The 25,060-nt window shown below is 36.1% G+C and overlaps 1 protein-coding gene across 4 annotated transcripts in view; it reads right to left on the bottom strand.

Annotated features, from left to right (window-relative positions):
- COL18A1 (collagen type XVIII alpha 1 chain) overlaps positions 1–25,060 on the bottom strand; it is a 1,701,455-nt gene that overhangs the window by 105,307 nt on the left and 1,571,088 nt on the right. For all 4 annotated transcript variants that reach the window (XM_044075903.1, XM_044075900.1, XM_044075901.1 and 1 more), the window contains 3 exons: positions 9,097–9,225; positions 4,729–4,864; positions 4,575–4,627 (listed from right to left, as the gene is read on the bottom strand). In XM_044075903.1, coding sequence (XP_043931838.1) covers positions 4,575–4,627; positions 4,729–4,864; positions 9,097–9,225 — 318 coding nt within the window. The remainder of the gene's footprint in view (positions 1–4,574; positions 4,628–4,728; positions 4,865–9,096; positions 9,226–25,060) is intronic.

The raw sequence follows: 25,060 nt of genomic DNA, 5'->3' as shown, positions 1-25,060 counted from the left end.
ATTATTATAAGAAAAAAATTAAAAAAGAGAAGAGGGGTGTATTGGGCTGGTAGAGCAATTTTGTGGGCAATGTTGAGTTGGGGAATAAGCAAAAGGTTTTGAAATTCGTGATGTGTTCTATAAGGTTGCCAGTAGCAAATCTGGCAATGTTGTAATAGGATGAAGGTTGGTAAGATTGGAGAAAGAGCAGTAGAGTAGAGAGATAGGTGGGGAGTGGGGTTGTGGCTCTGGGAGAGAAGCAGTTAGATAGGGTTTCTATATAATATAGGGACCCCATTTTCTGTTTACTAATTTAATAGTGTTGTTAATGTGTTGATTCAAGGGGTGGGGACCAAGCCATGTTTCAATAGTGTTGAAGATGCTTTGAGTAAGTGAATAAAGTGCTGAAGAGAGAGATGCTGCAAAAAAGGGTGGAGAGTCATCAGCATATTGTATGATGGTTGCTTGAGGAGTTGCTAGAACTGCTTGTTGTCTATTGCTAAGATAAGATGTAAACCATTTAATGGCAAGGTTGTGAAAGAAAGGGATGTGAGTATATTGATTAATATGGAGTGGTTAACCCATGTCAAAAAGCTTTAGAAAGATCAATAAATAGTGCAGAAGAATTGTTCTATTTATGAGAAAAAATAGGATATGCGATTACTTTTTGCAGCCTTTGGAGAAAAAAGAGAAGGAGGTTATCAGGCAGTAAAGAATAGGTTGAAAGCATTAGCAGTTAGGTGAGGGGTGTCTGGGTCTGCATTAAGCAGGCTAGGTGTTTTAGCTGTATCTGGGGACAAGAGTTTATTTACTGAGGACCAGAAGGCCTTTGGATTGTTATGATGAGTCTGTTGAAGTTTGCAATAAAAGCTTTTTTTTGTCTGCAATTATAGCCTTTACTATCTATTGCAACAGTTAAAGCACTGAAGGCTTTCAAGTTTGTTGGTTAGAAATTGTCGAGGTTTTTTCCAGTTGAGAGAAATACTTGGATTTGTACATACTAAAGAAGGCATTGTATTCGATGATGTGTCTGATACAGGAAAAGTACAGTAGTTAAGATGACTTTGGAATCTTGAAGATATTTCACTGAAAATTAACTGGACCAGATAGAAAGATGTCCAAATTACGGTGGAAACATGATGATCGAATTAGAGAAAGTCTGTCATGACTGTACTTATAACTGAACATGCAAACCATACACTCTAACAGAAATAAACAAGAGAAAATGAAGAGTGAGTGATTCCAATCAGTGTGTCAAATACAAGGGTATTACACAGGCATTATGTTATGCAATCAGTATCTGTACAGATACAGGCAGTAATGGTTATTTCTCCCTGTTATGCTTCAAAGCTGCTTAAGGAAAATGTGTCAGCAAGCCTTGGTAAACAGGACAGGACACCCTTTCAAGTAGCAGTGATGAGAACAGATGTAGAGCAAATCAAATGACATAATGTGGAGGCTGGGGTGCCTAGTAAAGCATAGAACACTTACATAAGTAGTTTAATGTAATGTTTCTCAACATGTACTGTTACAAAGAAGCAGAAGATTTCATCAAATAAAATATTCTGATTATCTCTCTCACCAACACTAAGCAAGATTGGAGAATGTTACCATTAAGCAAACTGAACAATTATGACACTGCAGCTATTCATTTAACCACTGTAAACAACAAGCATGCAATTTTGATTACTGAAGAATGAGATTAGACATGAAAGGTGAATTAGAATATGTCCACCTGAAAAAATTCACAGAAATTGTGAATGGCAAAACGTACCAGCTTTGCTAACCTCAGACTTTTACACCACTACCCAAACAGTGTTAAACTGAGGCTAGAATTTATGAAAGCAGTAAAGAGGTTAAAATGACAGTGACCCATAAAGCAGTAAAGCAGGATGGATATCAAGTGGAGAATGAGAGAGCAGCATCAGCTCACAAAAGCATACATTATTATGTCTGTTAAGGATTACTTGGCCTACTTAAACTTCTGTTACACTAACTAATGGGCAAGATGCAAGATGTGATTAGCTAACGACAGCTGTATTTTTTGTTGTTTTTTTCTGCTTTTAACACCTCTTGTAAGACCTGCCTTATGTTTCTGCATATACCTGGGTTATCATCTACAGACATGCTCAGTTTGGGGGGGGTACACTATTAAGTGCTTAAAAATGGTGGCATGAACTATTAAGGAGGGGTTGGCATAATGGTTAAGATGTTTACCTTGCAAACAGAATGTACTGGGTTTGAGTCTTACATTTGGGAAGCATTGATAGACTTAAAAAGGCCCCCTGAGATCGTTAGCCTAGTAATTACCTATTAACCTATGTGTGTTTACTTAAAAGTTTATATGGCTAGGCATCTTATGGTCTCTGTTTTTGCGTGCGTAGTACTGTTCCCACATTCCTGTATTTGTTTCATGCATTTTTGAATTCCACTATTGTTTTGAAGATTCCTTATGCAGACTGTTCCAAGAGCTAACAGCCACTTGAGTGAAATAGTACTGCTGTATGTTTTCCTGAGATACCCACATCATGGCTTCAAACTGTTATCTCTTATTCAGAAATAAGAACTATACCTCCTATGCAGTTCAAAATACAACCCCTTAAACTGAACTTTAACCTTAAAATGATTCTCACAACAGTCACTATTAGAGTGTAGTATCACAGTTCAGCTTCAAATAATGCAGTAGGGTAGAAGTGCGGTACTGCACTGCACAGCAAACTACAGAAATATCATCACTGGTATGTATCTTTTAAAATATAGTTTCAAGGAACTGTATTCTCAGACTTCTCTACAAGTAAAATGTAATCAACTGCTCAGGATGTTATCTGGCAGGCTAAAGTATGCCAATATCTAATTTCAATTAATGGAATGGACATTCTCTATACCAGGTTTAGCAGAAGCACACTGCAGGACAGACGTCTTCAGAGAGCATCAGACAACACTACTCAGCAAGCTCATATAATGTTCCACAAGTACCTCACCAATGGATAGAGACTATGCAGCATCATGTCACTTCAGTTATCATTTCAGCCCTTTCTAACCAACCCACTGGCATGGAAATCCATGGTGGCAGTCTGTTACAGTCTTTGAGGAAAGCAGGATACCGTGATTTAGATGGAGTGATGCTGAGAGAAGTGCTATCTCACTAAATATGCATAAATTTAAAAACAGGAAGTAGGAAGTCCCTCTGTATTATCTTCAAAAATAAATGATTTTATGGCCATAGACATCTGCCAGCTGTTTTTAAAAACTCAGTGCAGTACTCTGACAAGTGTGCTGTGTCATTAGTATGCACTGTGTTGAAAATCATGAACAATTGTGCAGAAAATAAACCCCATCCTAAGTCACAGGTGATCTTCAGTTTAACTTTAGACAACTACATTTCAAGTTGTTTAAGTAACTTCTAGCTTTACCACATGGGTAAGGATTTACTGGGTTGGTTCTCCAGGGCAACACAAGGCATTATCTTTCATTACTAATCATGTGGGATCAACTAACAGTTCTGTATAGTTGAGGGACAGTGCAGGAGTGAAGTCTGCAGCTAACCTCTAAGCCTTTCCTGGGGAAAGTTACTGGACTTCCTGCTGCTGTATTAATCCCTAGCAAAGTATAGGAAAGCTGCAAGTAGCACTTCAAAATGGGTGTGCCTGTTCCTGTCAGTTTTTGAGCATACATTAGCAAATGCATCCCACAAGATGTGGGGATCCTCTGTTGTGCCACTAAGGAAAAGAACTGCTATGACAAAACTCAATCACCTCATCAGCTACTATATCAAGTTATTGCCTCCACTGTCATACCCTTCACCTTCCTGAATGACAATGTCTACAGAAGATCACTACATTGCCAGCTGGCCAGTGTTGGAGGGATGCAGAAACAGAGGCTGCTGTAATGGTATACAATGAGCGTGTTTGTGTGTGTGTGTGTGTGTGTGTGTGTGTGTGTGTGTGTGTGTGCGTGTGTGTGCACGCGCGCGCATGCTTGTGTCTGCGCACGCGTGCACGAGCGCGTGTGTGTGCGCGCGTGTGTCTGTGTGTGTTTTGGTGAGATTAAGTGGCGGATATTCTGTTCTTTTCTATACAGGTGAAGGTACGTGGTCAGTGCTCAGCCTTCCTTAGCAAAGGCTAGGTATGCAACGATAGCAGTCCATGAATCGGACACCGACACATTTGAGTAAAAATGTGCAGAGCTCTACACTGCAATAAAGCATGCTGTGCATTCAATGAAATGGAAGATGAGGGAATGACTGAAGAAGTAAAAGCCAAAAGCATCCACTTAGGAAATGTAAAGAACCCAGAGACTATGAAATCCATCTCTCATCTTCTCCTAAGGAAGCAAAACAAAGAAACAAATGAGTAGAATAACAGGGAATGACAGACTGATGGGGAGATCTGAAGAAAGCAGTGAGTAAGTGGACCCAATAAGTATTGTATCTGAAAGAAAAATCAATAGTTGTGGCACCTAGCAGAATAAGTTGTAGTAACACCATTGTTCGTCCTGCTGCACATAAACCTGTGCTCACAGGTCTACCATTTAGCATTATTGCTTTCCTAGACAATCATATTAATGTTGACACTGAGTAAACAGTACTGTCTTACCCCAGATCCTGGAGGTCCTGGTGGGCCGGGTGGGCCAGGTGGTCCAAGAACAGCTAGAAGAAAAATCTGGTTGTTAAAAAAAAGGGCTGTAACTTGATTCCAAAGTTTCATAAAATATGACCTGCTCAAATAGCAGAACTTATATTCTACTCACCTCGTACTCCAGTACTTGGTGCACCTGGTGGGCCTGGAGGTCCAGGTGGCCCAGGAGGCCCACGGTAACCTTCACGAACAACTCCAGGATTACCTGGAGGTCCAGGGGGACCTACAATGGTGTCTCCTTTTGGACCCTAAATAAAAGGTAAAAATAACAAAAATAAAACTTTAGAGGAAATCCACAAGCACTTTAATCAGGTCATCATTCAAAAACAAACTAGATCAAACTCACTGCCTCCTGAATGGTGTCCTAGTCTTTACAGTTAATTTAAAGCAATTTATTTTTATATTTTGAAGTCTAAAAACTGTTAACATAAGGCTAATAATACAGGAACAATTTTTAAACACTGCAGGTCAGAAGTTTCATAGTAAATATCCTTCATTTACTGACCACCTAAATTAGTGAAAATTAGTATTACCAATACCGGTATACGACCCCTAATGCTTCTCATCTTAACCTACTCTGAATCAGATGTATGACAGTGTAACCAGCTGACAACAGACCTAAAATTAGAGCTGTATGAATAAGTAATGCAGAACACTATAATTATCTAGAAACGTGGCAGTAATATTTGTTGGTACAGACAGTGACAACAAAAAAATCACAATGGTTCCACCTCAGCATGAATATCCGAAAAATAATTCCAGTCCACATACAAAGATTTCTCCATTATATCACATCAGATAGAAGAAGAAAAAACTCTTTTTAACAGCTGTTATGCCCTGTTCATGCCTAGCAAACTAATTACTAAGTATATCAGCCTTTGATCAGCTTCTGTCAAATATTCCTATTTTCTATAAATCCTGATTATCACACTCAATCTCAATTTTATGCTGATCTGGCATTCATACATTATCATGGTTTTGTTGCTTAAACCCTAAGGCTTGATCAAGAAAAACTTGCAGGCTCAGATATGCAGCCTGATGTGCAACACATGTAGACCACATGACTAATAGGTTATTTAGTGGCGGTCCGAAGGGAAACCTGCATTCCTTGGGAATAAGATCAAAGTGGTATTCAGGCTGATAAAAGCAGGTAGACCTCTTTGATGTGAGCCAGAAAATAATGCAGTGTGCATTTGATTCACATTAAGGGATAACAGCACAGTGACTGAGGAGGGACTCTCAAACCATGTTTAAAAAATACAACACACTATTGCATTCCCAATAGACCCCTTTACAGATGTACAAGGGAGCACCCATTCTGCCATCCCAACGCCAAGAATGCCTAGTGACACATGTCAGGTGCATTTACTACCATCCAAATCCAAAATCACCCTTAAAAGGGCACCATGAGGTGCCTAGTCCCCCAGTATCAGAGACCCCACTAGTGATATGGCAGTTCTCAATCCACCAGTGAGACTCTCTCAAATAAAAAAGTACTCTGAGAAACTACAGATGAAGTTTCATTACAGATATAAAACAGCCAATCCGCAATGACAATGGCATGCCAAGTACTCCAGTTCAAGTAGTCCCATTAGTGATAATGGTAACCAATTTACTACGGTCAAGTCCCTGAACTAAAGCAAATGGTGTATCATACTCTACACTTCTTCTTACTATTGTAGAGTTCCACCCACCTGCAAGTTTCTAGTTATATGAAACTACAAAATTGTACTGCTCCTAGAACACAGTCACATGTTAACTGATCAGAAACTGACTGCGGACTGAGGTAAAATACAATGTCAATGTACTGGAACACTGTGGACATTTAGCATTTTAAGAACCAGTCAAAATAAGCCATTAGAATACACTACTTCTAAATTTCGAAATTATTGGCTCCAATGTGCAGTTATTCCCAGATTTTTTCACTTTTTCTACATTAAAAAAATAAAAAGATTTACAGGGGAAAAATTCAAGTTACCTAGCATTACAATTCCTGAGGTACTTTAAGGAAATATGCTGCAAATTATGGAGGAAAATATAACATAAAATGTATGACACTGCATTTAATCTGGAGAATGCAATCTCTTAGCTCTGGATTTTTTTTGCAACAAACAAAAAAAAAGGCAAGGGAAGACAGAAGGATGGGATGAAGGGCACAGGAGGAAAAGTGATGTCCCAAGCCAGGCATAATGCAAAGAATTATAAATCTCTAGCAACATAAAAGTGTTAAAAAACTACTGGTGGTCTTGTTCATATCCTCAAAGGTAGACAGCTTGCTTCTGATCTCTTTGTGTTGGGCTGCTCAACTCAGGGTGGCCATTGTGAATGGACAACAGTTCAGCAGCAGTGGATGTTGAGCTGGGAAGGTCACTTTTGGGGAATGACCTCAATCAAGTAATGAAGGGGATACCCCCATGCAAACTATGGCTATTTAGGGGAATCTGACTAGCACATGTACACTTTATTCATGCCAATATCTCATAGTAGGTAATGTTATGAGGTCTTAGTAACAGAGGGGAGGAGACAATGTGGCTTACAGTAACAGGATGGAAATGACTTCTACCTCTTTACTACTGGCCATCTGCTGACATTAGAGGACTGAATGAGAAGAAGACTGTATCAGTGGAGAAGATTAAGGCTATAAGCTCTTAATGAGCTGCATTTTATAGTCCAGGATTTCATTATTTCAGCCTCCATTTGCCTACTATGAACAAGTCACTTAACTAGGCAGTGCTCTGGGGCAACTGCAAAACTGGACTCAGCTTAGGGTCTCCTTCAACTCATGCTTAATGACTACCTATAAGATAAAATATCTGAGAACATAAAGAAGCAGATAAGTAAGGACCTTCCTTTACATATGCTATGATATGATACTAGTGGCCAAGTGTTGTGTTTACTAGTAGAACTTATGAAATGATAGAATGTGGCTGAGCTTATTCAAAAGACCAGCCACTCACTACTGCTGGACAGGACTAACCATAAACTAATTCAGATTATAACTCGGATGACTGTTGTCATTTACTAGTCCTCAAGGGTTTTATGAGTTGTCAGCTCCTGCTAGGGAAGAAACAGCATTCTGAGAGTGGAGGAATTTTATGTGAAAAGTTCTGTATGATTCTGGCTACCCTAGCTAAGATGCACGTTAGGGCAAAATTACCATATGTTTGCTGCCACGTGTGTCGAGCAGTTGCCTCAGACATAGTGTACATTTTAGCAAACTGCATCAAAAGTCAACAATTTTGTGAGAGGGACATGAGGAAGATAGTGCCTTATACTGAGGAGGGATATGACCAATGCCTCCCTTTTTGATAGCTTTAAATCTTACCTGGAGATGTTTTGATGTAGAGCAGAACAGCAAAATGGAACATTGTTGCTTGATGAAAATATTGGCTTCCAGATGGGCTATAGCTGATAGCATTGGTGAAGAGAAACAGATGATAGCCCTGTGAGATTTTTACAAGGCTGAACTTTTGTTGGCTTAATTTGAGATCAAGGAAGATACGCATTTGAGGGTGACTGGATAACAACCTCAGTGAAAGAATAGATGACATCATGAGGGTGGCCTCCATTTAGCTGTAGTGTGGGGGATAGGTCATTTTCTTCTTCCTAGCTATATTCAATCCAGGTTGGTATTTACAGTGAAAGAAGGAATGTCTTTGGGCTGGGGCAAGATAAATGTGTAAAGCTACAGCTGTTAGGAAGTCAGAGCAACTGGAATCTCACAAGTTCACTTTACTCTCTTTTTGTAAAATTCTACACACTTTTTTCTTCAATAATCTGCAACCATCTGAATAGTACAACCAACCACCAAACACTCCATCATTGAATTCACCCTGTTGTGGAGTGCAAGAGTCACTGGTGAGGTTAACAGCATCCTGTTTGAAGAAAAGAGGATCTTTTCTGTATGGCCACACATTCCCCCAGCAGAAATGGATATGTGATACATGCATGTAACATCAGTTTATTATGCATTCCGAGATGGCAATTTTGGCTTAGGATTGGTGTTGATGTGCCATTCCAGCCTATTAACTGTGCCTTGGGTTAGTTCTCAGGTCTCACTACGGGACAATCCTGCAACAAAGAACAGCCCTTCCTGAGCAAGACATAAGAGCAGGCAGGCTGCTGAGTCCTAGCTCCCCTCTGCAATGGGTTTCTTAACTGAACCTGGAATGCTGGTGCTTGAACATAACCCTCATCAATTAGCTAAAGGAAAGACAGCTGTAGGTAAAAACTTTCTTGTCACACTGTACAAGGGATTGTATCACATACACCTGAAGCTTTCTGAATTTGTGCAGCATTATACAGAATATGATACAGACCAAAATAAATCTAACAGCGAGGAATAAAACTTCTGCACTAAAGAAGTTCAATGTTTAAAACCACTGGCTTATACAGTTTTACCGCTGCCTTCAAAAAGTACTGTGTGCCTAATAAGATTATATAGTGAATGTGCTGATAAGGAAATAATGTCTCCTCTTACCCTTGGTCCAGCAGGCCCTGGGGGACCAGGAGGGCCTGGATGTCCCTGTGCATTTCTATGGAAAAATCCTCCTCCTGAGTCACCTTTTTCACCCTTGAGACCATGTTCACCTTTATCACCTTTTTCTCCCTATATGTACATGGGAAAATGAGGACAGTCAGAAGAGTTAGAAAGCGCTACCATTCCACTATACAGCTTCTCCAGCATATAAAATCACGCAGCTGAAAAGGACACTTAAAATAACATTTCAGTAAATATATCACAACATCTGTAAATCTAACCATCTACATAACAAAGACAAGTCTATACCCTATAGTCAGGCACATCAGTGTTTAAAACTTCACAATGTTGTTTTTTTAATAAATATGTCAATGCAGCAATTCAGTGATATTATATTTAGTTTTAGCTGCATTATTTATTGAAGACAAGACTTTTTGATGGAGATCAGAGTCAAATGTGCATATCTTAAAACATGGCCCATATAGAAGTTTATGACTGGGTGTCTGATCACAGCCATCTATGTTCAACATAAGGATACCAAGGCATTCATCAGGAAAGTGAAGCTCGAGAAGCAAATCTTGGCATCCATATCAAGAACACACAGTAAGGGTTATGGTGGGTGAGATCTGATCATAATTCTTTGTAGTGCATGAAGCTTTAACTGCCCCATGTACTAACAGTTAGTGAAAAAAGAAGTTTTGGGGTGTAAAGGGCTTTACTGGCTTTCAAGGCCTGGCATTAGGGAGCCTGTAAAATGCTTAGCAATGACAAAACACAGTGCCTGTCTAAAGACTGAATGGCTTTAAAAGCTGTTAGACATTTAGTTTTGCCATGTTTTTGGTTTACAAGTATGACAGAGTGAATTATCTAACAAGCTTTTAAACTTGATTTACGTTCTGCCAATGCTTCTTGCAGGCCTTCATTGACTGCTGTTAATCCCTAGCATGAAACTTGATCTTAATATCACTTAGGGTGCTTAACAAAAGCTCATTAAACATCTTTCTGATGTCAGAGAGGTACTTAACAAGCTTGCTTTTTTCTCAGTTTTGGAGTTTAATAATTTTTTCCATGCTCTACAAAATGAGAACACATGACTGCAGTCAACACAAAGATCCATAACTAAATGCTTAAAAGCAACAGTGAAAAAAAATGTGGCAAATCCATTACTCAACCACTAAAACAAACATGGAATAAACTGCCACTCATAACAATGCTAAAAAGTTCACTTACATTATTGAAAAACAACTTTGTACATGGACAATATAAAATACCAGCACATTTTAATTATTGACAAGCTTTGCAAATACTCAAAGATGATAATATGTTTGATAATACTATGAACCGCAGCACAAGTCAGTATTAACCCACAGATAGAGAAAGGTAGAAGCAGATGCAAGGAAAACACTGCAGTAATAAGCTAGAACTGATGGGCCACTGTTTTTGATGTTTTCCTCTTATTTATATTGCTTACATTTTGTAAAGCATGCCTGTTAAACATATTTAATTTCAAAATGTTGATTACCCGGCTTTGAGCATGCTTAGTAAGAATAAAAAAAAAATAAATAAAATGGTTATCTTTTTCATCTGATATCTTTTTTTGTTATGATACAACCATTCCCTGTAATAACATTTTATATAAAAATGTAACTATATGCATGCACACAAACAACATTTTGGTAAGTAGATATACACTGCCTCCCTTTGGCAAAATAAGTATTCATAAAAGTAACACCACTCATATATATCAGAAATGTCTGAAAATCAAATTCGGACATGTAGACAAATGTCTGATAACAGACATATTCAAATGCAGCAAAGTACAAAGGGATATATATATATATATATATATATATATATATATATATATATATATATGTGTGTGTGTGTGTGTATATATATATATATATATATATATATATATATATATATATATATATATATGTATATATATGGTTCTACATTGATTCACTGAAAACTCATTTCTATGAATTTCATTTCACCCTCAAAAAAATCACTGAAAGCTCAAATCACTGAAAACACATTTCACTGAATCACATTTCACTGAATGTTAAGTACTGCTGGGCAAATAATATGTATATGCCCTTTTCCCCAATGTAGTGCAATCCTGGAGTTAGTATATATACCTAGGGATGGTGTGGAGGGCACAGTCCCTCACACTGAGGGTTGTGGGGGGCATATCTCCCCACCTACTTAGCGTTTATCTTTATGAATCTCATTTCACTGAAAACTAACAATATAAAACCAAAAGTAGGTGGGGGGCTACACCCCTCACACCCCCTTTTGACTATATATACTAACTCCAGTATCACACTACAGTGGCAAAAAGGGCATATACATTTTATTTGCCCAACAGTACTTACATTCAGTGAAATGTTCAGTGAAATGAGTTTTCAGTGATTTGAGTTTTCAGCGATTTGGTGTGAGCATTTCGAAATTCAGTGAAATGAGTTTTCAGTGAATCAATATATATATATATATATATATATATATATATATATATATATATATATATATATATTGGATTTTATTGCAATCCAGTCTGCAAATCTGCTTGGGGAAACTAAGCATGGATATTTTCCGGAACAAAGTTAAAAAAACAAGCACAAATTACTTGAAACATGAAGCAACTTGAATCGTTACCATAACATGTACTTTTCATTCTATTTTCAAAACAGTGTAAAGAACTTTTTTTTAAATAAATTTTATTAAAAACATATCTTGAAGATACAATTATTAACAGAAAACTGAGCAAAATTTTTGATGTTAAAAATAAAAAAATAAAAAATAGACAATGAACTATGTATATCGATGTCCACTATTCTACAAATAAATAAAGTTAAAACAAGTGAATAAAATCGGATTACTATCTTTAAGTTATTAATGTTCTAATAAATCAATTATATTCATCCATTGAATATACACTGCTGTATTCCTAGAAAATCTAGACTTGTCATTGATTCTAACTTAGATACCTCCAAGAGAAGATCTTTAAAGTATTGAAAGGAGGAAATTTGTGATGATTTCCAATTTCTAGTAATTTCTTTCCTGGCTATAGACAGTACAGACCAAAGAAGCAAATATTTACTAGTTTCAACACAGGATGGGATTGGAGAATTAAATAAATCTAACGATTTAGTAAGAAGAAAGTTATCAGTAAATATTGCTTGCAAACAATCATAGAAAATATGTGATCAATCAGCATTCTGAACCTTCATATATCTCCAACAAAGATATTTTCTTTATACAACTTATTTATTTTATACGGAGTGATGAAAGATCTATTTAAAAATCTCCAGGTAAAGATTCTCCATTTAAGTGATGATGTAGTTTTACCTGCCGACTGAAGAAAATTCAATTTATCTTTATCCGAAGGGTTATTATTATTAATGTCAGAGAAGTACTTCCAGTAATTATCAGAGAAAATATCTAGATCTGCTTTGATAATTTTATATATATATTTTGAAGGCTAATTTTAATCATGTTGTTCTGTTGAGTAATAGCAACAAAGTATTGAATGAGTTTGGGAATTAAATTTTAACTGAAGAAGGTATTAAATCAAATTTGTTTTTGATATAATTTCTAGCTTCTTGTAAGTCAAGCCATAATGATGAATTAAGGTCATTCTCTTCCAATAAAGTGTCAATGGATTGCAATTCATTGTTTTTTAACATTTGATGCCAATAAATCAAATGTTTTTGTTCAAATATTCAACCAAAAAATATATATAATTGTAAACTAATCCGACAAAAAACAAAGTAAAATGTCCAGGTACCACAGTCATGAAACGAATAATCCACTTTATTGTAAGAATCACAGAAGCAACCACCATTAGCGCTTTCGTCTTAACCACAAGACTTCATCAGATACTCCTTCCATGTGTTACTAATCTTTTATATAAAACACAATTAACATTAATTAAAATTTTAAAGAAACAGTATCAAAATATCGCTTCATTTCATCCTAAAAAATATATATATAAATAAATAAAAATAAAACATAAAACATAAAATGTATCTTTATTTTAAAAAGTTATTTTTGTATATGAATGTATGAATAATATTCATACAAATAAAAAACTTTTCCTAAAATATTGTGGATATTAAATACTATTTTAAACATAATGACTATGATAATAAACCTCTGTATGCCCTGCTAAAATTCACACCAAGGATGCCTTCTGTGCTAGGACCGGTTTTACAGAGATGTATTCATTCAATCCAGGGGGTATGTTAGATTTCAACCTAAGTTGCAATTTCAGTTCTTTGTTAAGCAACATATTCCTTAAATCACCACCCCCTGTGTAATTTCTAACTGTATCTATAATGCTAAATATATTTTTATTATGTTTTATGTTTTATTTTTATTTATTTATATATATATATATATATTTTAGGATGAAATGAAGTGATATTTTGATACTGTTTCTTTAAAATTTTAATTAATGTTAATTGTGTTTTACATAAAAGATTAGTAACACATGGAAGGAGTATCTGATGAAGTCTTGTGGCTAAGACAAAAGCGCTAATGGTGGTTGCTCCTGTGATTCTTACAATAAAGTGGATTATTCGTTTCATGACTGGGGTACCTGGACATTTTACTTTGTTTTTTGTCGGTTTTGTTCAAATATTGACATTTTATGAAAATTTGTACAGAAAATAACCCCCTGTGTGTATGCTATGGGGAAAATAAGGAATAACCAACCTTCATATGACTGAAATCTAAAAATGACATTTTTTAAAGGATTTTAAAATAATATCGATATAGTTTGATATAAAATTTTGGGTGAGGCTAAGAGTAAAATATTCCTTTAGTTTCCGTATGAATTTGTTATTTAGTGAATAACATTGAGCAGCTTCCCTGTCCCCCCCCCCCCCCCGTAGAGGTGGTTACTGACTTGAAACTGTAGTTTTATTGTCCGTTTTGGGTCTATTCCTGCTTCTTTCCAGCCCCTGCTATCAAGCACGCTTTAACGTGCTTTAGCGCGAATTAGCACGGAGTTGCCACTAGAGCAGCATCGGGCAGCCGTTAAACAAGGTTAAACTCTTTCTGGCTCCAGAAAGTCTGTTCTTCAATTTTTCCCTTAGAACTGCTCTGTTAGGAACCTAAACAGTTTACACCTTCACTAAAAAGTGCAGCACTTGTTCCAAATAGCTTTTTCTTCTCAAAAAGCTCAGCACTTGACTTATAAGCATATCCCTTGTCTTATAAGCATTCTCTTTGCAGGTCAAGCACTCCTATATTAGACAAATCTCTCACTAGCAAAACCCCCCAGGAGTGCCCACTTCCCTGCTAAGCCCACTACTTTTCTGTCTCATACCAACTCATAATTCTTTCTAGCATGTTGAAGGGTCAGATGCTGGCGTCATCTCCTGCCCAGTTGGTGAATCTGGGAATTCTGAGACAATGTTACAATTGCCTCATGTACACGGACAACCCTCTCCTCCTCCCACGTAACATTAACACTTGTGAGAGATGCAGCTATTTAGCCAGACTGGAGGCTGAGCTCTCTCAACTCAGGACTGGCAAGACCAGGCAGGAGGAGAAGGCAACTACACACATCACAATACCAGTCTCACATAACTCAACCACACCACTGAATCAAACACATAAACACACTAAGACATACTCGGAGGCTCTGAGTAAAATTTACCTAAACAGCAGAGGCCTCCAAAGCAGACACCCAAGCAACTGCAAACTCAATACACCACACAAACAACACATAAACAACAAAATCAGTGTGCAAAGCAGTCACTGCCCTTAAGGCCAAATACAACACCAAACATACTTGTCATAGGTGACTCCATAGTCAGACACACTGATGTCCCGCTCACCAGACTGAGTAAGGAGAAGGTCACAGTAAGCTGCCTGTCGGGCGCTAGAATCCGCCACATAACGCAAGCACTCAGGTCTCTCAACAGCAGGTACAAGTACGACTCAGTCATTGTCCACGCTGGTGTCAACGACCTGAGACGTACCTCCTTGGACTACATGAAAAGAGACATTGAGGAGCTCTCTGATTATGTAGCCCAGGCAGGTATGACCCTGACCTTGAGCAGTATCCTACCTTCACCTAGAATGATGCCACAATACAGTGATAAGATGATCAGCTTTAATAATTGGCTTAAATTCTGGTGTCATTCAAAGGGGATCAATGTCTGTCTGCCTGGGATGACATGCTGGACAAGCCACGCTGCCGCAAGGGACGGCTTGCACCTGTCACCCTAGGCTTCCGGATATTGGCAAAGGCTCTTGCCACCCCATTGTGCCTTTTTAGGCAAGGCTCAAATTCTAAACCTACCACCCTAGAACACAAAAAGGAAAAAAACTAAGGGTAATGCTGCTCAATGCCAGAAGTCTCAATCTCAAGATGCACGCACTCGAGGCCCTTCTCAGTATGGAGAACATCGATGTCTGTGCTGTGACAGAAACCTGGTTCAAGGCTCCTGAGAGCACCCCAGCACTATCAGGTTTCACCTCATATCATGCGTTCCGCCCCAAAATCCAGACAACACCAAGAAAGGAGGGGGGGGTCCATATTCATAAAGGACACCCACACCTCAAGGTTGGTGGCAACGCACGATGCATCGGAGACCATCCAGGTGCAATTAACCATAGGCAAGACTGCTCTGCAATTTGTAGCATGTTACAGGCCACCCTCTCAAACTCAGGAACCTCACATGGCCTTCCTGAAAACAATGGAGGGGATAAATGTATCTCCAAACACCATCCTACTAGGTGACTTCAACTACCCTAATATAGACTGGGAACACTACTCAAGCTCAAACACTCTAGCCCAAAGGTTCCTGGAGTTCATAAACTCAAATGCCATGGAACAACTAGTCACCATCCCCACAAGAGGAGAAAACATACTTGATCTCATCATCACGAACATGGGATCACAATGTTCAACACCGGAAGTATACCCCTCACTGGTGAGATCAGATCATAAACTAATCTCACTGGAGGTCCTCATCCTGCCCCCACCTGAAATAAAAAAGACCACAGTGAAAAACTTCTCAAAAGCCGACTTCACACTTCTAAAAACTAGTGTGATCTCCTTTAAGGCCCCTGAGCCAGTGGTAAACATTACTCAAACCGCTGAATCACTTACAAATGCCTTCTACCAGCACCTACAGGACTGCATGGATCAGGCAATCCCAAACAAAACTAAGATTCTTTGTACCAAAGGCAAGCGCCCAGTCTGGTGGACCCCAGCCATAAACAAGCTCTACAACAAAAGGAGGAAGCTACTACAAGATAGAGCAAAATCCTTGAAAGGTAAGACACCTTTGATCATTATAAGTAAAAACTAAGAGCTCTCATAAAATCATCCAAGGCAAATTTTGAGAGAAAAATCGCCAAGGACTCAAAAGACAATCATAAGGCCTTCTTTAGCTATGTTAGAAACCTAGGAGGAAACTCCCAGATATGCTCAGAATTAGTTCAAAATGATGTGAAGATTACTGAACCTACACACATTGCCAACATACTGGCTGACAGGTTCAGTGCAAACTTCTCCCCTCCCCAAAAGGAGAGATATCTATACCAGAGGATTGTAGCCCCCCAAACATCTCCAACACCCAGGTGAGAACTGCTCTCTCCAAGGCAAAAAACACAGCATCCATGGGACCGCCCCGGCTGTGTGCTCCACGAACTCAATGAGGAATTAAACCCGCAGTTAGGACAGCTATTTAATCTTAGCCTCACCTCAGGATACGTACCCAAGGAGTGGCGCACGGCGACTGTGGTCCCACTTCACAAGGGCGGTGCCTCCACCGACCCTGGAAATTACCGTCCCATTAGCTTGACAAGCCTTATCTGCAAAGCCATGGAGATGATCATAATGGAACTCATAAATAAAGACATAGGGAACTTGCAGACTTTGGATCCAACCCAGTTTGGCTTTGTCAAAGGCAGATCATGCCTTTTAAACTTGGTTGACTTTTTTGAGACAGTCACCAAGGCCATTGATGAGGGAAAGGCAGTCCATACAGCCTACCTCGACCTGGCAAAGGCCTTCGACACAATACCCCACTCGGTATCATCGAAAAACTCATCAGCTTGAATGTAAACCCATACATCACAAGATGGGTTGCAAACTGGCTAAGTGACAGAACCCACAGGGTCAGAGTTGCTGGAGCCATGTCAGACTCAAAGCCTGTCACAAGTGGTGTCCCACAGGGCTCAGTCCTGGGTCCACTCTTGTTCGGCATCTACTTTTCTGAAGTACAAGCAAACACAGGAGGGTTATGGCTGACAAAGTTTGCAGATGACTGCAAACTGGGCCATAGTCGAAAACACATCTGACACAGATATCCTTCAGAAGGGCCTCACAGAAACAGATAACTGGTGCCAGAGCCATGGCCTAAAGTTAAACGCCAAGAAATGCATAGTCATACCCTTCGGGAAAAACAAGGTTACCCCTAGCTACCATACAGGTGGCAATCCACTGAGCACAGAAGAAGTCATCAGGGATCTGGGGACCCAGGTTGACAGTAGCCTTCGCTTGACACTCATGTTGCTAAAGTAGTTAGGAAAACCTTCTACATTGCCCACCTGATCATGAAGGGATTCACATCTAGATCAAGGGAGGTCATCGTCCCCCTGTACTCATCACTCATTAGACCTATGATTGAGTACAATGCCCCATTCGGAATGTATCTGACCCGACACCTGCAGCAGCTGGAAAGGCCCCAAAAGTTCCTCACCAAAAGGATAAAGGGTCTCAAAAATATGTCTTATGCTGCCCGACTGAAAGAACTCCAGCTCTATTCAGTCTCATACCGCTTGCTCAGAGGTGACCTGTGCCTGACATATAAGGCCATGTCAAACCCAGATTTGATGAATATGCTTCACCTCAAAAAAATCTAGATCCCTCAGAACCACAAGGGCGGGAGACTTAAACCTTGACACGGTTATTAATAGAACGTGCTGGAGGGACAGATTCATCACCCAGAGACTCCCTATGCTGTGGAACAAAATCCCGGTACATGTGAGGCAGAGCACCTCGCTGGCCTTGTTCAAGAGGAATCTTGACCAATGGATGGGAGATCGCAGATATACCCCAGGGATTACTTCAGTGTCACTGCTTGACAGAGGCACAGAAAAATAATAGGCATAGTTTTATTCAAACTAAAGGGGTGGCGAAAGCCACATAACTATGGGCTAGGCTTATAAATGCCCTTGGGCAGATAGCCTAGTATGAACCTATGAACCTATGAACCTATGAACTAGAGTTAGCTTAAAGAGATCATTATTATTTTTTAAGTTTTGTGATGAAGATAGAGTAATTACTATCGATAAGGTATAAAATAGTTTTAATAACTGAGGAATATATTTCTAAATTTGGAAATGCAATACCCCCATTATTCCAGTTGTACATATGATATGATAAAGATATCCTAGGTTTAATTGGGTACCAAAGAAAAAATTTAATCAAGGTGGAGTAATAGAAATAGATTGAACTATGTATAAGAATTTTGGTAGAAGTATAATTTTTATGATTGATAATTTCTCTTCTATTGAAAATTTTATTTTAGACCATTTATGTATTAGTTTGTCTATTTCTTTTAAACTATTGCCGAAATTCAGTTTTTGTATTTCTTTTATATTATTGGCAATAATTATACCTAAATATTTTATATGTTGGGACTGTAGTATATATTTTTCATATTCATTTTGAATGTTATATTTTTTTGAGCCAGTTAACAAAATTTGTATTTTATTGTGATTAAATTTAAGACCTGAGATTTTTTGAAAATAATCTATATCATTAAATAATTCCTGAATTGTTGGGTTCTTACCTCCTAAAGTAATCAGAATGTCATCTGCAAACATTTAAATCTTTGAAGTTTTATTAAGACTTATATCGAAACCTTTAATATTACTATTTCATCTAATAAAGTTCGCACAAGGTTCCATGACTAAAGTAAATAAAAGAGGGGATAAAGGACAACCTTGTTTAGTCCCTTTAATAATAGGTATGGACTGAGACTTATTAGAACCAATTTTGACATACGCTAGAGAGCCAGTATATAACTGGGTGATAAGATTTATAAAATTATTTCAAAACGTAAGTTCCTGTAGGAGAATAAAAATGTAATCTCAATTAACTCTGTCAAAAGCACAGTTTATGTCTAAACTAACTATAGTTAGGTTATTTTTTTAAAGTTTTTAGTTGATTCAGTTAAGGTTATTATTCTTTTAACGTTATCAAAAGTTGTTCTATTCATTATGAAACCTGTTTGGTCCTCATCTACTAAGTTGGGAAGAACATTTTTAAGCTTCGTTACATATATAGACATAAACATTTTATGGTCCATGTTTAATAATGATATAGGTCTATATGAATTACATTTTGTTGGGTCTTTTTCAGGCTTTAAGATAGGAGAAATGAATGTATATTTCCAAGAAAGAGGGGTCATATTTTTATTTTGTATATTATTAAAAATTGAAAGTAACAATGTTAGAGCTTCATTCGGTACAATTTTGTAAATTTCAGGGATAATACCATCATTACTGGGTGCTTTGTTTTGTTTGAGTGTGTTAATTTGTTCTTGGATATCACTTAATGTAATTTGTCTATCAAAATAACTTGGTTTGTTCTTCTGTTAGTTTTTTACTGTTTTTATTAATAAAAGCTTGAATATCTTTCTTTGGATTTATTAGTGCAGAAGATTGGTTAAGCTTAAGAAAAAAATTCTCTAAATTCATTTAATATGTTATGTAAGTCAGATACCTTTTTTCTCTTGAGGTGAATATATTTCTTTAATATAAATACATTTGTTTAATCTTTTTACCTTATTGGCTAAGATATTCAATGATCTGGGATTTATTGAAAAAATAATAAATTTAATTTTTTCAATACTAATCATAGTTTTATGGTTTAAGATTTCAAGATATTTCTTATTTAGGGTTTTATTTCATCCAGTTTGGATTTTTGTAGTTGATTTTTTGATAACTCAAGATTCAAATTATCAAGCTTAGTTTGCATCTCCTTTAAATCTTTATCCCATAAAAGTCTTTTTTTATACCAGTCAATTATTCTGACATACAAATATGCCTTCACTGCATCCCAGATGAAAAATTCAGATGCATTATTATTATTAAATTCTAAAAAACTATGAACTCCTTCTAATATGAAGGGGTTAAAATCTTTTAATTTAGTGATGTATGCTGGTATCCATTTTATCTGAACATTGGTACATGTATAAATATGTATATCAAAGGTTATAGAGTTATGATTTGAAATGAGACAAGTAATAACTTTCACATTACTTAAAGAATCAGTTAAACTATTAAAGATAAAAGCTCTGTCTATTCTTGAAAATGTGTTATGTCTGTGTGAAAAAAATGTGTAGACTAATGATTCAGCATAATTATCAATGTCCTTCAATAAAAAGGAATTTGAAAACTCTTTTAGAAGTTTGGCTGAACTCGAAAATTTTCTATTACCTTTGGAAGTAGAGTCTGAGCTATCAAAAATGCAGTTAAAATCGCCAGCTAATATAATATTGCCTTTAAAAAAATGAATAATATGATCTATATGTTGTGCTGAGCTCTGTCCAAAGCCAGGAATCCAGTACATATTAATTAGAGTGAAGATTAAGTTATTAAACTCTATGATAATAGAAGCTACCATACCTTTATTTTCTTTGTATGAATCTATAATTTTAGGTTGTGGTAATTTATTATTCCAAAGTATTGCAACACCTCTTTTTTTTGAGAGTGCTCAGAACTAATAAGTATTGAAAAAGATTTAGATTCTAACTTGGAAACATCACCCTCTAACAAATGACTTTCTTGCAGAAAAATTAATTGTGAGTTGTTTAACTGGAGATATTTAAAGATCTTCTCTTGTTAGGGTTATTCAAACCATTTATGTTAAGGCAAATACAATGTAAAAATGTCATATTATAAGAGTATTGGGGTGTAATACATACTGATTAGAACTTTCAATAAACTTAGATCTATGAGATGATACTAGTAAAATGTTGGAAATAGAATGTGAAATTGCAAAGGTCATTTTAATGACTCCCATATTTACAGTTATCAAAAATCTAAGAATTAATACATTACCCAGGTAAGAAAGATTATTCATGGAGCTAGTAACGTGTAACTGTGTCACCATAATACTGAATTCAAATCATCAGGAGGAAAAAAAAACTTTTACTTCTAATATTAATAATTTTTGTTGTTGTACCCTAGTTTTCAGTTTTATGTTATGTTTAGTGAAAATATAATCAGGAAATTAAAATTAAATTATTTTTAAAACTATAGAGTTAAGATTTTTACTAAGATAATAAGTCTATATTGTTGAAACAGACATTACATTCAACTCACTACAAAAATATTTCATATTACAGAAGAATTATATCAAGGTTGCTAGCAAATAGCTTAAGATGTAACTGCATAAATAAATATATCTAGATTTTCTTTTAACTTTTTAAATTATCCTATTATAACCAAAAATATATTAAGCAAATCATTAGTAAGATATAATGTAACATTACAGAGGATATAACCTATAAAGGTAAACCAAAAAATCTATCTAAAGTGAGAATTTTAACTATACTTATAGTCTAGGATGTATAATATAATTACTGTTTTACAAGCATTTAACAAGAGCTATACCCACCTTAAATATAAAACAGGAATAAACCAAATCTATTTACAAATCTTACATAAATTTTAAGATACAGATAGCTAAGGTAGCTCTTTAGTAAAGTTTTATATAGCTATGTGTACATTGTGTTCCGCCATTTTTTATGCTTCTAATCTTTACATATCTAATAAGCAAAAAAACAAGACTACTAATAATAAAACACAGTGTAAACCCAACTATTGAGATTGTATAACTTTGTACTGCTACTTAATACCTTATAATAATACTGCACCAAGGCTGCTTTAAGCTAATAAATAATGATTATTGTGTAATATATTGGGACCTTTCTCCACTACAAAAAGGCTTCTCAGCTCTGTAGGAGAATCCCAGACAATAGAGATAAAACAAATATACAATAATTAAATGAATAAAATGTTTTCAATATGTTTACACATGTATATAAATACATGCATACACATACACAGAAATACAGAGAATATGAATTTAACATGCTTAGTTTAAAACTCTAAGCATATCATATAATTTGCAGCATACTAAGTATCATCTGTGGCACTAGTTATTAAAATACCAGTACTTGTAACAAAATTAGATGCAACAGCATATTAACAACTATTAATTTCATGTCATAACCACTAAAAATATCTAAACATGAATTAAATTCTCAGCAATGCAAGTGAATTCCAACTGTAGTATTAATATTTTAGAACATGTATAGTCATTTTACTAAAGAAATGATCCTTGTTGTATTTATTTTGCATTAAACCGACCCCTCTTTACCCACCAAATAAGTAACTATACTGGTTACTTTCCATGCTAAAATAAAGTCTAACTTACAGGGATCAAAGTCCTTATTACAAATTTTGCGATGGTTCTACCCTTTGTAGACAGGAAAAACTATGTTAATCTTGCTGTATAGTCCAAAAGATGAAGAAAAAAAAACAGATACTGCCTTTTAAAAACAACCATCGAGCTGAAGATGACATCACACGGCTCACTGAAGGAGTTCAGTGATGTGTGTGTCCATGTCTCCAAGCCATAAGTAGTGCGAGCACCCTCAAATTTTTCAGTGGGAAACTGCAGGCATTTCAGACAACACAGGGCATCCTAAGTCTCGAGAGGCTCTTGGGACACTCCAGCAGCACTGCGATGCTTTATTTTGTGGTATAGCAGACAGAGGCAAAAAGGAGAGAGAGAGAAAAAAAAAGAAACAGTTCACAGATCTACCATGGTCTCAGATTCACCACAAGCCCAAAGCCACCAATGAACAAGGCTCAAGCAAACAAACACAAGACCACAAAAAGGGGCACCAAACAAAGCCACCAACCCCAAACAAACAACAAAAGACATTATAATTATAAAGAAATGAGAATACACTTCCCAAAACTACAATTAAATGCATGTATTCAACGGCCCCATACTGAAACAAGTAGTGAACCAAAGAAACAACAATAAAATTAACAAAGAATTATCAACAGCATACTTATCACATAATACCAGCAGCTACTCGGAGACATATACCATAAGATAAATTATAAGCAAAAGGGAGTATAGACTAAATGAAATGTAAATCTTAAACCTTTTATATATGCACTAGGTTAATAAAATAAAGGGAAAAGACTGTAACCGGAACACCTACCATAGAATCACAGCAATATGCAGCTATTTAGTATCAGTGAACAAAAAAAATTAAACAAATGCAGTCAATGTATTTGAAGACATATGTACGCAAGGGACAATAAACAGATTTTTATCTCTTTAATAAAACAGAGTGTATTTTAAATAAGTTAATATATGATATATACTATGAATCTTTAGGAATAACTAAAATAAGGAGAACTAAAATTATTAATAAAGTTATATGATAAAACAAGATGCTAATGGCAATTATGAAAATCTAATAAACTATTCAGTAGGAAACACAAGCCAAAAACACAACATAATAAAGAGTATATCAACACTCACCTGTTTATCCGTTTTCATTTTCCCAGACTACTGGGTCATAAGAAAAAATCTTATGTAAGGGAAAAGAAAAGAAAAACCATGTTGTAAAAAAGTTATTTTTTAAATTTCTTCTTGTGGTCTACTATTTCCAGTTTCCATTTTCAGCAATTCTTTTAAGACTGGGACTAGTCCAGTCCATTTTGTCTATTTTTCCAATATTTTGTTAGATGTAATGTACTTGATAGCTGCATCTAGTTCCTCAAAGATTTTTGGATCATCTTGTAGGAAGATTTTCAGCCTTGCAGGGAAAAGCAAGTGAGACTTTATTTGTGTGTTTTTTTTAAGTTCTTTAAGTAATGGTAGGAATTATTTCCCTTTAATTATGACAGATGTAGAATAGTCATTATCAAAACGTATGTTGTCTTTGTATTTAATTGGTGACTTAGACCAAGCAGTCTTCAAACTATTTCTTTATCATGAGTTGATAGACATTTGACTATGACTGATTCCGTGGAATGACTTCTGGTAAATTTGGATGTAGATAGAGACCTGTGAGCTTTTTCTATACCAAAAGAAAGTGATTTAGGAAGCTGTAAAATTTCAGGTAGCCATGAGGTTAAAAATGTCTCCAAATTATTTTCTTCTAGATTGTCTGGTAGCCTAAAGATCCTGATGTTATTTATTCGAGATCTATTCTCAAGATCATCTATTTTAGTTTGAAGCAAGGAAGTTTGCTTCAGAAGGAATTCTAAATTATGTTAATTTTGTTGTATTTTGCTATCCATGTCATTTAAAGATGTTTCAATACCTGTAATTTGTTTCTTCTGCTGCTTAAGGTCTTGGTGTAAAGACTCCATTTGTTGAGAAGTATTTTCTTTAAAAACATCAATCTTCATATCCATTCTGTCAATTTTTGATAGTTCCCGAATAGTAGTTAAAATAGTTTGGAATTTTTTTTTTATTGCTGAGTCCTGATGAGAGGATTTTGTGAAGCTCATGTTGAAGCCAGATGCCAGAAACATGTCTCTTATTTTTTGACAGGAAAAGTTAAAAAAACTTAAAATATTTTAATACTAACTTAATAGATTATTAAATGAAACCAAATATATAAAAAATGTTTTTTTAGTTAGTTATAATTAAAAAATTCCGCTCATAAAAGAAATAAGGCAGAGCTGAGAGAAAGTGCTGCTACTCAAGGCTCATCATTGGCCATGCCCCTGTAAAGAACTTCTTTGTGTGGAAGATTTTTGATCCATATATATCTCTAGTTTATTCGCTGTATAGTAATAAGATCAGATAATGGTAGTAGAAGTAGCAAACTTAAACTCGTCCTAAGTCAAAAAAAAAATAAAAAATATATAATTTGAAATACTGTAC

This window comes from Protopterus annectens, chromosome 6.part1 (genome assembly GCF_019279795.1).
Source record: "Protopterus annectens isolate FY-2018-M chromosome 6.part1, PAN1.0, whole genome shotgun sequence".
In the NCBI taxonomy this organism is placed as follows: domain Eukaryota; kingdom Metazoa; phylum Chordata; order Ceratodontiformes; family Protopteridae; genus Protopterus; species Protopterus annectens.
This window is presented reverse-complemented; position numbering and strand designations above follow the sequence as displayed.